Source organism: Engystomops pustulosus, chromosome 6 (genome assembly GCF_040894005.1).
Source record: "Engystomops pustulosus chromosome 6, aEngPut4.maternal, whole genome shotgun sequence".
In the NCBI taxonomy this organism is placed as follows: Eukaryota; Metazoa; Chordata; class Amphibia; order Anura; family Leptodactylidae; genus Engystomops; species Engystomops pustulosus.
Genome location: NC_092416.1, coordinates 37,127,017 through 37,144,605, shown reverse-complemented (window position 1 = coordinate 37,144,605; position 17,589 = coordinate 37,127,017). Strand labels below are relative to the sequence as shown.

Below are 17,589 nucleotides of genomic sequence, written 5' to 3'. Positions count from 1 at the left end.
ATGACTTTAAAGAAAACCTGTCACCAGCAACCCCTCCCCACAGTACCCTTTAAATGTCTGTATACATGTTCCATGAGATTATAGCCACCATTGTTCTAAAAAAATAATTTTATAGATATTCTCTTTTCCAGTCATGCAGGTGGAGAGCTGCAGTATACAGTCCTCAACAATGATAAAAAATTCCCATGGGAGGGGTGAGAAGGGAAGTTGATTTCTCTTCAAATAGCCAAAGTTACTTTTAAGCCCCCTTCTTGAGAGAGTGGTTAATTATGTAGCAGAACTGAGTCACACAAATCCCTTAACTCCCTCAAATCCTCTGTACCCTTTCCTCAGGAATTCTCTTTAGCCGGTTAGCGTTGTCAGCATCAGTGAGGAGGGCAGGGTAGCTTGAGTGTACACTACAGCTTCCAGCCATCAATAAATGTCAGTGGGGATGGTGCCACCACCATGTGTGACAGTGGGGATGGCACCACCGCCATGTGTGACAGTGGGGATGCTGTGTTCAGGGGGGTTTCTTTTGCGCCAAACATATCATTTGGCATTGTGGCCAAAAAGTTGGATTTTGGTTTCATTTGACCAGAGCTCCTTCTTCAACATGTTTGGTGTCTCCCAGGTGGCTTGTGGCAAACTTTAAACAAGACTTTTTATGCATATCTATGAGAAATGGCTTCTTCTTGCCGCTCTTCCATAAAGGGCAGATTTGTGCAGTGTACGACTGGTTGTTGTCCTATGGACAGACTCTCCCACCTCAGTTGTAGACTCTGGCTGCATCTCTGATCAGTCTTCTCCTTTGAGATGAAAGTTTAGAGGGGACGGTTGGGTCTTGGTAGATTTGCAGGGTCTGATGCTCCTTCTATTACAATATGACGCTTGTACACGGCTCCTTGGGAGGTATAAAGTTTGTGAAATCTTTTTGTATGCAAATTCGGCTTTAAACTTCTTCACAAGAGAATCACGGACCTGCATGGTGTGTTCCTTCATGATGCAGAACCCCGAGACTATCACAGGGCAGGTGGATTTATGCAATTTTTACTGTAATTTTTTAATGGAAATAATTCTGTATATTTTTATCTTTCATATTCTAGGCGGAGAAGTGCTAAATATGATTATTTCTACCCTAAACCCGTGTTAGTGAAGAACACGGAGCGAATGAAACCAACCACAGTAAGTAAAAATCACCATGAACGCAGAGAAAGGATGTAGCCAAAAACCTATCAGATGGTGGAGCAATGCGAGGCACTGAATTGATTCGAATAGAGTTAAAGGAAATCAACCATCAAAATCCAGCATGGTAAACCAGGCGCCGTGACTATAGTAATCTTCTTATATTTGTTATCCATGGCCTCCTTCCTTCTAAAATCAGTGTTTAAAATTATGCTAATAAACTATAAGGACATTACCAGAGCCCCTCTAAGCAGTAGCTTCCTAGGATTTTCAACTTGCTCCCTCAGCACTTCCCCCTCCCTCTGCCTCCTATAGTCTCACACAGTGGGAGGAGGGAAGTGCTCCTGCACAGTTTGGCAACACTTTTAAAAATTGAGTTTAGAAGGAAGAGACCATGGATAACATATATAAGAAGATTACTGCAGTCACGGTGCCTGGATCTATGAGTAAGTGTCCCTGGTTTATCACGATGGATTTTAACCAAATTAAAATCTGATTTGGATGATTGAAATTATAATTACACTTTATCAAGAGAATCCTACAAGGAAAGACACAAGTTACTAAACCGCGGCATTTACAAGACAACCTCCTCACGAGCCGCTGACCTTTCCAGATCAATGAGCATAAAATATTTAAAACTTAGAAAATTGCTCAATAAATAAGTAATGCGCCATCTTATCACCACATTATAGCTGGGAGATTTTACCTGTTTTTTCCATTTTGTAGGAACACACTGCATATAGATATTTCACAGAAAATAAACATTTTGCCGGGGACTTTGTGGATTCCTTTATATTGGAAAATTTGACCAATGAGATTGTTCCAGATGTTCTTATAGAGGCATTAACTAATAATACACAGGTAAGAGCGGCTGCTTTATAGTTGACATTTTGATCACTGATAGTGAGAGTTTTCAGGATTTTTTGTATTTATGCCTCAGGAGTAAATCAGGGCCGTCAAACAACGGGTCCGCAGCTCATGAGTCATCACAGTGTGAGATCCATTCACGCACTGATGACAGAAGAAGAGACTGCCTGAGCCGCAAACACGGCAGGAACAGGATCTGCTCTGATTTTTGCAGCTCAATCGGTTGTTTCACATAACGGGTGATGGAAAACAGTGTCATGTGCCATAGAAATACATGGTTTTGTCCATTTCTGTGGCTAGCACACGGACAAAAGCAAATTTTGGGTGCATGAGAGCTAAAAAAGAACCTTTCACCCTAACAAATCTGCATAAACAAACCACTCACCGTACCTTTTAAATGTCTTTATGCATGTTCCACTGATGCCTCTTTCCATGAGATTAGAGCCAACATTACTCTAAAAAAGACTTTTATTGATGGCTGGGAGCTGCAGTGTACACCGAAGCTACCCTGCCGCCTCACTGAATTCCTGAGGAAAGAGTACAGAGGATTTGAGGGAGATAAGGGATTTGTGTGACTCAGTTCTGCTACATCATTAACCACTCTCTCAAGAAGGGGGCTTAAAAGTAACTTTGGCTATTTGAAGAGAAATCAACTTCCCTTCTCACCCCTCCCATGGGAATTTTTTATCATTGTTGAGGACTGTATACTGCAGCTCTCCACCTGCATGACTGGAAAAGAGAATATCTATAAAAGTATTTTTTTAGAACAATGGTGGCTATAATCTCATGGAACATGTATACAGACATTTAAAGGGTACTGTGGGGAGGGGTTGCTGGTGACAGGTTTTCTTTAAAGTCATGGCTTTTGATGCTGTATTCACCATTACCAGAAGTCACAATTCTTATTTCACTAGATAACAATATAAAGTAAATCTCATCTTAATGTAAAAAAAAGTCAGGTTTTTGAGATCTACCTTCCCAAAAAGTCTGTAATAAACTATTTATACGACACAACCAGAGTTGCCGACTGAACCATCTTTTTTTTTTAATACACAGATGCCAAAGAAGAAACATTATGGAAAGAAGGCAAGACATTGGAAATCAGAGTATGTATACTTCTGTACTTATACTTTACTTTATGTTGCAAAGAAAATTATGAGTTTAGGGATCTCCTTACTTGGTTACAGTTCAAGAAAGATGGCAAATAGGACACCCAATGATTATCAAATGACCGTATTGACTACAAAGGATTCCTTTGGATTTCTATTGGATTGTCCATTATTTTGCCATCAAATATTCCCTCCTTTCAAGACTTTTAGAAATCCCAGTGAAGATGGTAACGTAGCCTAAATCCATAGTATTAACAAAGGCTAGGGGACGGCACAGCAATAGATAAACCCACGAGCCAAAGATACATACACAAAAGAGAAAAAGTGATGCACATACATGGCAAAAAAATATTAAACTTTATTAAACATAATCCAACACGTCATAACAAGGTATAAAGAGACACAAACAAATAAAAACAATTAAAAATGTACTACACAGGGAACAAACGCCCCCCTTATTTAAGAGTGAGGGATCAAAATCCCAAACCCCGGGGTAACCCACAGCAATCTAAGAACCCTCCCTAAAAGATGAACCCCAGATATAAACCCGTAAGAAAATAATGTATGTATGATCAGGAAAACCTGATGGTAGCCATATACAATACCTCCAACCAGCAAGTGAGCCTGGAACAAAGAAGGCAGATAAGGTGGGGGAGGGAGGGGTGGATCGGCTGTGGGGAAGGAAACCCTACGCGTTAAGTCACGTATCCGTGACTTCCTCAGGGGTGATGTAGCCTAAATCCACCTACAATAATCCAAAGATGATATTTTTAGCCCAAAGGTAGGGCTTGAATCTTAGTCCATTTATCCGGCCCCTGGCTCCCCCAGTGGTCACTGAGAGGATGCATCGGAATCCTGTGCTCCTGGCCGGGCTGGATCATCACTATGGACGAGGATAATACCCTCTCTCTTATTGTTTGTTGTTGTAGTTGTATGTCAATCATTGATGTCTTTTTTTCACCCTAGTAATTTCAGAGGATCGTCAGGAACTTATTCAATGTCTCTTCTGGATGAGCTGTTGATAGAAATCCTGAGAGATCTATCTGCTCATGTTCTCAGGAGGATGGTGAGGGATTTTGTTGATGACCATCTGGTAAGGGCGGCCCTACATGACTGTATAGATGAAATTCTCACTAGTATCATCCAAACAGAACTATCATCAATGGTGAGTAACCCAGTGGACCACGCAACAGAGATGTTATACGTATAGATATCAGGCATCAGGGAAAATGTTCTATCAATAAAACAAAAAGAAGCAAAAATGAAAGAAAACATTAATAAACATAAACAAATTGTATGGTAAAGCTACAAAAATTACTTTAAAAACTCTCTCCTTTTCAATATTGATGGGCTAGCCTAGGGATGGGCCATTAATTTCAGATTGGTGAAGCTTCTAACATCTCAGCCATAAACTACAAATGACCCATCCACAGAATTGGAAATGTATAGGTAAATGTGAGGCACCTTGCGGATGGAGTCAAAATCAGACTCCGTAACATAGTGGGGCTTACTTACTAAGTTCCTGCGACCGCACTTTTGTCGGGTTTTCCGCAGTTTTTGGGAATTGCGCCACTGGGACAAGTATTTAACTGGGAAGTGTGCCACACACAATCTGATTGTGTTGCAGCGGCGCCGGCTTTCATGCGACAGAAATCATGGAGCGTGCTTTCAGACGATCCGACTGATTTGGACTGACTTTAAAATTGTGTTGCAAGACAATGCACTTACATGCCTCAGGAAGAAGAAGGTGAACTCCGGCGGACCTGAGCGGGGAAGCGACACATGCAGGATATTGGGCGCACGATCTTAGTGAATCGCTGCACAGTGCATTATCATCGGAACAACAGGTAAGTAAATGTGCCCCACAAACTTTTCCGACTCCTTCAATGGAAGACGCTCCTGTAGTGAACCAGGAAGTGTCTACACCATTTCAGGAGATGTCTCATTCTGGTTTCATCTGTACTGTGAAAGAGCTGACCTGCAGGGGTTGTGTTTTCCTTACCCCAATGATCGCCTACTAACATGAATAGGTCCTATAGATAGGTCATCTTTGAAGAGGCTGCAGTGCAAGGGCAAGTGCTGCAGCCTCTTCATAATTTACATTATCACCTAAAACCGATTGCTTCCAAAGAGGTTTCTGGTAAAAGATTGCACTCCGTATACCAGTGGTGGCGAACCTATGGCACGGGTGCCTGAGATGGCACTCAGAGCCCTCTCTATGGGCACCCATGCCATCACCCCAGCGCAGAGTTCGCCAGACAGGACCCAAGGCCTCTTGCAGTCCCAGGCAGCCCAGGACCCTAGAAGGAAGATACAATGATAATCAAACTTCTACTCCTTCCTTCTACTATATTGGTGTCCTCAGGTGCCTATACAATTTAAACATGTGACAGAGCAGGGAGTAATAAGTTACTGCTTGAATTGTTGCATCGGCACTTTGTGAAAAATACGTGGGTATTGGTTGTAGTTTGGGCACTCGATGTCTAAAAGGTTTGCCATCACTGCCCTATACTGTAACTACTCCCCTCTATTCATATATACATACTGTACATACAAGTCACTTCATTCAGATTCCAGAGTGTTAAAAACTGCACAAGGAAATAAAAGATTTTCTACATATGCAGAGCTTTCTAATCTATTATTAATGAAGTGATAGAACATGGAGCACAGAGGAAAGAGTGGAAGGTCAGAGATCATTAATCAAAACTAAAGTTTATGGATGTTATTCATGGTGGTACATTATCGATCTGTAAGACAAAATATTACAGAGGTTAAATGTTACAGTCTTAGAAACCGTAAAACGAGAAGCTTTTTAATTTTGAATAAGGCGATAGTTTATGTAACTGTCAGATATAATAACTGTGATTATTACAAATCTCTGGACAGGGAAGAAACTGAAATAGCCGCACGAAAATTGTCATGGCCAATTTAATTTAAGTCTATGGGGCATATTTATCACTGCTGTAGAAGCATGGAAATTATCACAAATTCTTGCGTAGTGCAAGAATTTGAGATTAAAATAGCGAATATCCTACCTCCACGCCATGTGTGCTTGGAGGGGGACAGAGGAGCACGGTGGCCGGTGGTTCCTTTGAAAACCCAGTGCACCTGGGTTCACTGGTTTTTACGCAAAACTATGCCAGGTCGGACCTAGGTCTCTTGATGTATCCAGTGCCACAAAGGGGTCTTGGCGGCTATGATACATTGCACCCTCTGTGTTTGTGCAGTGGTCTCTCCACAAGATGTCTACTTAAAGCATAACTGTAAAGTTACTGACAAGAAATAGTTTTAGCACAACTGGAGAGAGACTTTGATAACAATTCCAACGATACCTGTATCATGCTTCTGGCTTCTTCCTAGGCTGATATATATCTGGTATATAAAACATTAGATTCAGATTAAGGTTGTGACATCAGCTCAGGGCACTGAACCCAGAAGAGGACAGCATGTTTGTTATTGGCTGATCTAAAGCATGTGAAGAGTCACATGGTTGTGACATCACTGAAGGCCCTTTGCATCAAACTAAGTACTTTGAAATGATGCAGGCTGCTTGTTTGTAATTGGACGACCTGAAGCATGTGATGAGTCACATGCTTGTGACATCACGACAGATACTACAGCCCCTCCCAACATGTCTCCTGTCATCTCTAGCTGAGTGCAGAGTTAGGCAAATGTTTTTATACTTTACAGTTGTACATTAAACACGAAAGACTAGAGATGAGCAAATTGATTGAAACACATGGAATTCATGAAACCATTCATATCACCCAAGTTTTAAGATTTAAAAAAAAATTGGAGATTTTGGAGGATCTGATTCTCTAAGTATTCACCCCACAAAAATCCACGTAAACTAGGAAGAACTCAGGCTCCAGGCCAAGAAATAGCTGCAGGACCATGTCTAAGAGGACTGATATATAGTACCTATGGCTAGTATTGGAGACCTTGCTGAAGAATAAGTGGATGGTTTCTCTTAGACGTCCTACTAAGTACTACATTGACCAGCAAAGACCGGGATCCATGTCTGGATCAGAGTATCAGGGCCAATTATAGTGGGACCATTGGCTACCTTGAAGAGGTAGGTGGATGACATAAAGGTGACCAACTGTAGCCAAAATAATGTTATAAATATCATGAAAGCGAAGCAGAACTATTAATAGATGTATATTGATAGATTACCAAATATCCTGCCCCCCTCCCCACACATTACAAAAACAGGTAAAGGTAAACCAGCCAACCCTTTTAAGAGTTGAAAAAAGATATCATTTTTGCTTTTGAGGACAATTGGGACACTTTGGACTCACATCTAATTTATTCAGTCCCAATCAAATGAAGGGGTCAGTTCAGTAGAACCTGAAGATCTGAAGTGCATATTGACATATTTGATCATCTTTAGGGGTTCTTCAAGTAAATTTATTTGCACTATTGCTGTTCCCTAAAAACTACAAGACCTGCAGAGTGTCACCACACTTAGTGAAATATATAAAGCCCTTAAAATCTTCCTCCTAGCTATCACAATATAAGGGGATGAGAACATGAAAGGTGGATGAGAAAGAGAACAAAATGAATGGTCACGAGGATGTGCCAAAAAGTGACCCCTAAGTGTGAGTGCTACTACTGCCAGCAGGATGGGGTGGCACAGGCAAAGCTAATAGGAACAGGGATGGGTCAGAGTTTTGGTAAAAGTTGCAGGGATAGAGCAGTCAATGCTGCTGTCCTAGAGGAATGGCAAGGGGTTGATCCTGCCTTCACCAGAGGGGAAATAGTGGGAGTCAGGGCCGGCGCCAGCATTGGGCATACCTGGGCAAGTGTTGGGGCCCAGATCGCATAAGGTTTTACATAAAGAATCCATGGGGTGAGGGGGGCTTTATATAAAAATAATCATGAGGGGGCTGTTTGGGATGATAAACTAGGGTATATTTTAGGGAATAGGAAACTGTTTTAGTTTCTGAAGTTTTAATGCTGCCATGTGAGTTCACTGCAAAGGGGCCCCCTGAGGCTTTGTCACCTAGGGGCCTACTGTAATCTGGAGCTGACCCTGGTGGGAGGTCAGTGCTTCTGTAAAGGGATATTTCTGGTAAAGAGGGAGAGGTAGGGGCTCTGCCATAGGGTGGTTAATTGCTGGTGCCATTCGGAGACGGAGATTCAAGTACTAATATAAAATTCACTGTGGAATTTGTAGGGTATTTTTGTGGAGGTGTTGTCCGCTCTGCAGTCCTCTAACCTTCCGGCGGGGTTGTATTTGCACTGCATGTTAGTATTTGTTGAGTGCTGCAGGACGGTACTATGAGCACTATGTGCAGAGTTACGGTTTCGCTGGTTAATGTACGTTATTTACTGCACTATACTGACTATTAGATAGATGCACAGAAGCAATGTTCCCGGATCCGGATTTCTCATCGCCCACCTTTGATGGATTATTGCCCAGCTCACTAATGACTTTACTCAGCAGCTACCAAGGCTTAGAGGGAACACTGTGCACTTCGTGTTCTGGACAATGTAACGAGGCTGGTTGGCATCGGCCCTCCTCTTCCTGGCTCTGATCGATGTAGGCATGTGCCTAAACGTGTGTACCACACACCAGTCCCTGCAGCACTTGTAACACATCAAAACCCTTTCTGGTGCACCGGAAGGATTATTTATATGTCCATAAAACAGGATTATCTCTGTTATGCTTTAATCATTTGTGGTTCTCCTACACAGCCCTATTATGTTTAGGCATAAGACATGTAGTTCTGACAGATTCCCTTTAAAGGAAAATCTACCATCAAGCATGGATAAACCAGGGACACTTACTCCTAGATCCAGGCACCGGGACTGTAATAATCTGCTTATATTTGTTATCCATGGCCTCCTTCCTTCTAAAATCAACATTTACAATTATGCCCCTTTGTGCTCTAGTTTCCAAGGCTGTCACTCTGTGCAGAAGCACTTCTCACCCTTCCGCCTGCTCCCTCTGCACTAATGAGAGGGGGGTAGTCCTCCTCACACTGTAACAGCGTGTAATGCCCCTCAAAGCCCTTCTGTCTCATTAGCAATATTTTAAAAATTGATTTTAGAAGGAAGGATGCCATGGATAACAAATATAAGGAGATTACCACAGTCACGGTGCCTGGATCTATGAGTACGTTCCCTGGTTTATCCATGCTTGATGGTAGATTTTCCTTGATGGATTGTGATGGTAGATTTCCTTTAATAATTGACTTTGAGCAATTTTACAATATGCTTTCTGTATCAATTCCTGATGGTTTTCTAGATCTGTGTTTGCTGCCTTTCTATTGGAAACTTCACTGTTTACTTGCTGTGGATAAGAACCAGTCCCAGGTCAAGTGATGTCACACAGGTGCACCGCTCATTATATCCCTGGTCATGTGATGTCACACAGGTGCACCGCTCGTTATGTCCCTTGTCATGTGAAGTCACACAGATGCAGGGCTCTTTATATCCCTGGCCATGTGATATCACACAGGTGTACCGCTTGTTATATCTCTGGTCATGTGATGTCACACAGGTGCACCACTCGTTATATCCATGGTCAAGTGATGTCACACAGGTATACAGCTCCTATAACCCGCAACTTTGATTAATGTGCACCTGTATGACATCACATGACCATGGACTGGTGTTTATCCCAAGGAAGTAAACAGTGAAGCTTCACATACAATGACAGCAAGCAGAGATCTAGAAAACCTTGGGGAATTAATACAGAAAGCATATTGGAAAATTGTATAACTTTTCACTGCACAAACAATATAAAAAATGCTCTGGAAGTTGACAATTCATTTAACGCTGGCCATATCCTTTATATTCTGAAGTTGGTGGCCCAAAAGGATCGGACAACAACTATTCCTCCTGAATCCCCTATACACATGTACATTACAGTCCACCAAGAATGCATGTGTTCTCAATATGATGAGGGTAATAAATTGAATTGTGTCTTGTAATTTTTCCTAGGTTTATTGAGATAAAGAGTAGTGATGAGCGAGTATACTCGTCCGAGCTTGATGCTCGGTCGAGTATTAGCATACTCGGACCGGCTCGTTGCTCGGACGAGTATTTACCCTGCTCGATAACGAGCATTTAATTAAAAAAAAAGAAGTGAAGAACAGTAAAAAAATACAATTAAAACATTTAATTTAATCATTTAATTGAAGAAAACAGCGAAAGAACACAGTGCAGATGTTCGGGAACATCTGCGATCTGTTCCGGAGACACGCGTGCAGAACGGTGTTCTCCGCAATAGTATTTGAAGAACAATATGTGTGAAGAACACCTTGCAGATGTTTCCAAACATCTGCAAGTTGTTCTTCACACATATTGTTCTTCAAATACTATTGCGGAGAACACCGTTCTGCACGCGTGTCTCCGGAACAGATCGCAGATGTTCCCGAACATCTGCAATCTGTTCTGCACTGTGTTCTTTCACTGTGCTCGTTCAGTTTATAATTTTACTGAAAAATGCTCGGGTCTCCCATTGATTTCAATGGGGCTCGTTACTCGAAACGAGCACTCGAGCATTGGGAAATGTTCGGCTCGAGTAACGAGCACCCGAGCATTTTAGTGCTCGCTCATCTCTAATAAAGAGATGATATAAAGTGTTAGCTGCGTGTTCATTTTATATGAAATTTATTTTTTTCTATACTTTTTCAGGTGGATGAACTAAACACAGAAACAGAACATGACAGATTGCTAGACAATCTCATCCAGAGTGTAATTGATAAGGAAGTGAAGGACGCCCTCATCTCTGTTCTCACCGAATGCGACGATGAAATCTCTGAGTTGCACAAAAATCAGGTAAATATTTTATTATCAATATGTTTTATAATACCCAAAAACAATATTGTATTGGTCCTTTGGCTCAAATTCAGCAATTTTTATCACTAAAAACATTGCTAGATGGCTGTTGGTTTGATGGCTGGGGTCCTGGGTTCGAATCTCACCCAGGTCAACATCTACAAAGAGTTTGTATGTTTTCTCTGTGTTTGTGTGGGTTTCCTCCGGGTTCTCCGGTTTCCTCCCACACTCCAAAACATACTGGTTGGTTATTTAGATTGTGAGCCCCATTGGGGACAGGGACCAATTTGACATGCTTTGTGCAGCGCTGCGTAATCTGTGTGCTATATAAATAAAGAATTATTATTATTATTATTATTAAGTCCAACTGCTTGAACTTTGAGTGATCGCCAGATTGGGGGACCGAAAGTCCTCCTGATCTACTCTGTAACAGTGAGACTTCTGTAAACTATCCTAAAAAGTATCATGGAAGTGAATGGAGTGCAGAATGGATTTTTAGTTTCTAAAATGTTGTCTCCCTTAAAGTTAGTTGTTGTTTTTTTAATCAGATTGGCAACCCTGAGCCATATGTAATGTCCATGCCAGGCGTCCAGTCACTGCAGGTTGGCGAGCCATCAGCCTTGGCTCACGATGCCTGCTATGTGTGCCACATCTCTCTCTGATAACACAGTTTCTTGGACACCATGACTTAGACTATTTGATAGCTGTATGATTCATATAGTCATATAATACATAATTGCTTCTTATCAGATAACAGTGACGGCGAACAAACATATCGTAGACATGTTTCTTTTGGATCACTTACTGGGAATGATTGGAACACATGAGCCCCTGATGTTTGGGAAGGATCCAATGCAATGTCTGCTGGACAGTAAGTTTTCATATAAAGAACCGTACATCTGGACTCTAATCCAATGCTCTTATTTCCCAGTCTATTGTAGTCTGTTTAGGTTTTATGAAAGCCCTCAGTGACCTTCTAGGTTGTCCCCATCTAAATTGTAGATTGTATGTTGCTGTTACAGACATCGTTCTTAAAATTCTTGCTCATGTAACATTTTTGAATATACTCACTTTATATATCAGTATACAACTGTACAGCTTACGTGCACGACTACAGGGCTGCATGGGTCAGGGCCACTGTATAGCAGCCCCATCAATGCCTTGGTGTGGACCAATAGGTTACACATCTATTTATGCCATACATTAATAGATAGGAAAGAGTAGGAGATGAGAAGTGCTTGGAAATTGGTACTTTATCCCGGGATGAGTTATGCCGAGACTGTGCGTCATATTTTAACTGAGATGTGATGTAGAGTAAGGCCATAAATACATGTAAAATTGCTCCAGATAAAGGGGCAGATTTACTTACCCGGTCCATTCGCGATCCAGCGGCGCCCGGTGGATTCGGGTCCGGCCGGGATTCATTAAGGCAGTTCCTCCGACGTTCACCAGGTGGCGCTGCTGCGCTGAGGTTCCCCGGAATGCACTCAAGTTCACCGGCCTATTCCTAGTGAAGGTAAGTGCAAGCTCCGCAACACTTTTTTTAAAAAATGCGGCGGTTTTTCCGAATCCGTCGATTTTTCGTTCGGCCACGTCCCCCCCGATTTCCGTCACGTGCATGCCAGCGCTGATGCGCCAAAATCCGATCGCGTGCGCCAAAATCCCGGGGCAATTCAGGGGAAATCGGCGCAAATCGGAAATATTCGGGTATCACGTCGGGAAAACGCGAATCAACCCCTTAGTAAATGAACCCCAATGTGTGAATAGTGGTCTATCAAGCAAGGCTCTCAATCCTCGCCACTCAAAAAAAGACCATCCATATTGTATTTCTCCAATCTTTATAAATATTTCTTGAACATACAAAAAAAGGTACAAGTGCCTCACCATTTTTCAGCTAGATATGCCATAGTCCATATGCAGATTCACTCCAGTCTTAGTGGCTCTCACTAAGACAAGGAAAGCCCTTCCTGTGTATGACGGAGGAGTCTCTTCCGAAAAACGATACACAGGCTGGGCGTTCGTTGTCTCGGTGAGAACCATGAAGTGTATGGACTATGGCATATCTAGCCAAAAAATGATGATGTACGTGTAGCTTTTTTTGTATGTTCAAGTATGGCTGCCTGAAATAAATTGTATTGTGACTTCCCGGCATGTAGCCTGTAGTTGTGGCAGACAATTGGACAAGGGTGCTGGTATCTAAAAATCTACAAAAGGTGTCAGTTATCATAGACTGGGTTCCTTTGAAGTGAACCTATCTCGTTGAGTGACCCAGTAACCAACAATCGCTGAACATTTACCTCTGTAACCATTAGAGGGTTTGTCCTGTATTTAAAAAAATATATTATATGGTCGAGGGAGGGGGGGCTATCAAACAATAGACAACTTATACTCACCTCCCACCCTCCTCCCATTCTCACATGGCACCATCCGTCACTTCCACTTTCCCATCCAGAGTACTGTCACACTCCTGCTACACACTGAAACTAATGCTGTACCAGGTGTATGGAAGTGATCAGGAAGTGCCGGAGGAGAACAGGAGCAGGGAGAGAGGTAAGTATAAGGTATTGATCGTCTTATAGCATCCCCCCTCCCCCAATGTATATATAATTTTTTTTTTACATCCCAGACAATCCCTTTAAGCTTTTTATTTATTATCATCATTATGATTTATATATTATTATTGCCCCTTTCAAGCATTAAGCCCCATCTAGAATTTCAGTTCATCTTCCTGAGAGCAAGGCCCTAGTGCCATTACTGATTAGATCTACGATCCTGGGAAGGTTTCAACCTCTTCAAGCCTCTTGCTGTCTATAGTTGTCTATAGAATATTATCTTGGGCTTCTTTCTACTGTACAGTCATTAGCGATGTAGGTTTCTTGTATTCATGAAGTTCCAGTCTGTCTACTGTGTCTTCCCTAAGGTATGATGCTGGATGTCCTTCTAAGAGAGCAAGTCGGAATTCAGCAAGTCCAACAAAACACTTTGGAGAACTATCCTGCAATGATTTTTCACCAAAATACAGTCAGCAAAGTGGTACGTCCTCTGCAATATTTTCAGTGTTATGTTTATTTTACAGAATTGTACATTCCTATATTTCTGGTTGCGTTTTACACTTTAGCTGTATGAGAATCTAGTATTAGGACTACTGATGAGATTAAGGTAGGTCATATGTAGTAAAGAGCGGACCCATTAAAATTAGGATTCGGCCCAAGCCTGTTAAGTTCTGAGTTAACAGAACTTAACACCTATGATTGGTGCTGCCACCGATTGCAGGTAATAACTTTTTCTGCAGCCTGTCAGCAGCGTCGCTCTGGATGACATCATCAAGAAGTGACGATCAAGTTAGTGCCGTTGTATGACCCCAGCCATTTAATTGCTGCTGACAGGGGTTAACTGCAGGATGGGTAGTTGTATGTGGCATCTGGAGGACCTGAACCCACAAAAATCAGTACAAACCAGAACTTTGAGGTGTGGATCCGTTTAACAATATTCACATGTCAATGAGAAATGATGAAGTCTACAATAGGTGAGCTTTAAGACATTCTATGATAGATAGGGTGTTGAATCCATTTGAAAACTGAAACAAGGTAAGTTTAAGACCCTGATAGAGTCACCCATATTATATATATCATGTTATAGTTTTCTGGGAGCCGCAGGTCACATGACAGCAGGATTCAGGACTTCCTGTGATGCCCCATGTGCTGCTGGCTTTTGGTCAATGGAGGGAGCTATGCAGTCCGGGGCTGCTTCAGGTTTCCGTAGGCCCCTGCACAACAGAGCCTCAGTGGGCCCCTTTGCAGTGAACTCACGTGCTGGTATTAAAACTTCAGAAACAAAAACTGTGTCCTGTTCATTAAGATATTCCCTGGTTTATCATCCCAATCAGCCCCCTCATGGTTATTTTATAAAAAGCCCCCCTCACACCCTATGGATTCATTAGATACAACACCTTTAACCCCATGGATTCCTTATGTACAGCCTTATGTGGCCCCCTAGCAAGCCCTGTATGCAGTCATTACTGTTTGCATGCACCCTCTGACATAACCATTCCCATATCAGAAGTGACATGCCCCTTTCCATTCGCCGGAAGCCAGTAGGTTATGGGGCGTTACCGGAAGTCATGTGACCTGCCATACCCGGCTAACTCCATTAGGTTCTTTTACTTACCGTGTTAAAGTTTATTACAAGTGGCCAACCCCTTTAGTACCTTTTATGGCATATCTGATAACCACCCAATTGGTGGGGGTACGACAACTGTGCTACTTTTGGCCAAGTCACATGCACATGTTGGCAAGGTAAAGAAAAGATACCCATGTAGGTGATGGAAAATAATATTTGAGAGCATAATAATAAGAATAATATAACATATATGAATGTGTATGTACAGTGCTATACACATCACCTTTATTAGAATTTAGAAGGGAAAGGTTAAAATGAGAGGCCACTGAGCTTGTGTATGACTCAGTCATTAGCAAGTCCCATAAGCTTGCATATGGTATACCTAAACTTCCCCGGCACCCCTAAGTATGCCCTGTGTGGGCAAAATGGACCCAGGGACATAACTAAAGCTATAGTAGCCAAAGCAGCTGCTATGGGGCCCGCAGTGTTAGGGGGCCCCGGCATCTGGGGTATTGTTGTGTGTATACTGTATATACTGTACTATATGATACTGTATGCATGTGTGTACATTCTGTATGAGTATTGAGTATATAATATGCAGATTTTTTACAGGGGGAGGGGGGCCCCATTCAGAAGTCTGCTATGTGTCCTGCCTCTCCTGCTTGGACCCCCGTCCCTTAAATTACATTTGCATTATTCTATTTCTCTTCTGTCTTTCTTTCAGGCCCTAGAAGTTATTCTAACAGAACTACATATGATCCTGGTGGAGGATATGGAGGACATCTTTGAATATGAAAGAGACATAGAAATTGGATGAGAATCATCCCACAGTTTAGTGTTGTCTCAAGAATGGACAGACACAGAACAGACACTGCCCCCCCCCCAAAAAAAAAAAATCACTTAACTTTTGGAATATCAATAAGTTATATCTAGTGACCTACAGATATTGTAGACAACAAATAATACATTAAAGAATAATTTATGATTTGTGTTTATTTATTAAACTTTTCTGAATAATGTAACATTTTTATAAAATTTTACTACCAATCCTTCACATGTTGCCAGGCTGTTCTTAAAGGGGTATTCCAGGAATCAGCATAATTCATATACAAATGGGCCCTTAAAATTTAAGCTAATATGTAATTTGTTGTTATTTAAAATTTTGCTCCCCTTAGCAGAAAATGCTGGTGACATAGACTGTAATGAAGAAGTAAAATGCTACTGGCCCTTTAACCAGTCCATTGATTTTCTCCTCCCGGAGCAGACACAGGACAGAGGATGGCCGCTGGTCACATGTCCACATCACATGTCCTGCACCTGCCTGGGCAGGTCATGGGATCATCAATATGTTTGGTTGTAGTCAGTTGGTTGCAGTGCATCCCTGAGAACGAAAGGATCATGGGACTTGTAGTTTCCAGTGGCGGCCATCTTGGTGATAACTCTGCATACTTTAGAGAGGCCATAACATTTTGTGAATCATAAAATCAAACTAATTAATCTCCATTTTGTGACTAATGACATTAAGTTCTGTTATATTTGTTTATTCATGGGGTTTTTTTTATCAGACCTTCATATTCCCAGAATACCCTTTTAAGCTGGATTTGTATGTAAGTCAGAACAGGTGTATAATGTAAGTGTAACTCCAGACAAAGAATTTTGTTCCTTTGACAACTAGATTTTTTAAAATGTTGGGTTGTCATGGGAACAAGGATTAACAATAAATCTTCACTGAAGACATTTATAGTTGATCATTGCACCCTGGAGCTACGTTAAAGAAATTCTACCATCAAAGTCCAGCATGATACTTACTCAGGGACACTTACTCATCCAGGCACCGTCACTGTGTTAATAGCCCATGAAAAAAAACCTACCGTATATACTCGTGTATAAGCCGAGTTTTTCAGCACAAAAAATGTGCTGAAAAACCTCACCTCGGCTTATACACGAGTCAATTAAAGAAAAAACTTACATACTTACCCTCTGGCACTCCGATGCTCGACGCAGCTCCTGGCGGCTCATCTTCTGTCTTCTCTATGCTGTAACAGCCGGCAGAGACGCATCCATGCAGTCTGCCGGCTGGCGCACACTATGATGCGGTGGTGTCGCCGCTGTTATATAACACAGCAATACACGCAGTCCCATCTTGGATAGAGACTCTGTTACTCTGTTAGCAAAGAAATGTTGCATATTCACAGTGACTGTATCAAAACTATACAATGTGGATACCCATGGTACAGCAACTGCATGCAAGTCTTACATCACCTACCAAATGGGAATGGGATGGAGGAGGCACATTGGGGGTCATTTACTAAGGGTACAAATTGCGCATTTTCATCGGGCTTCCCAAATTTTTCCGATTTGCGCCGAATTCCGCCGGGATTTTGGTGCACGTGATCGGATTGTGGTGCATCGGCACCGGCTTTCACGCGACAGAAATCGGGGGGAGGTGTCCGTCAGAGAACCCAACGGATTCGGAAAAAACGCAGAATTTCAAAAACGAATTGTGTCGCACAATCAATCACTCACATGCTCCAGGAAT

The 17,589-nt window shown here is 42.0% G+C and overlaps 1 protein-coding gene across 3 annotated transcripts in view; it reads left to right on the top strand.

The window, feature by feature from the left end:
- Positions 1-16,035, top strand: part of LOC140134926 (uncharacterized) — a 40,222-nt gene extending 24,187 nt beyond the window's left edge. For all 3 annotated transcript variants that reach the window (XM_072155755.1, XM_072155756.1, XM_072155757.1), the window contains exons 5-12: positions 1,086-1,164; positions 1,891-2,025; positions 3,088-3,137; positions 4,107-4,305; positions 10,788-10,931; positions 11,682-11,802; positions 13,852-13,964; positions 15,775-16,035. In XM_072155755.1, the coding sequence (XP_072011856.1) occupies positions 1,086-1,164; positions 1,891-2,025; positions 3,088-3,137; positions 4,107-4,305; positions 10,788-10,931; positions 11,682-11,802; positions 13,852-13,964; positions 15,775-15,867 (934 nt within the window). In that variant the 3' untranslated portion in view covers positions 15,868-16,035. The remainder of the gene's footprint in view (positions 1-1,085; positions 1,165-1,890; positions 2,026-3,087; positions 3,138-4,106; positions 4,306-10,787; positions 10,932-11,681; positions 11,803-13,851; positions 13,965-15,774) is intronic.
- Positions 16,036-17,589: the final 1,554 nt, after the last annotated feature.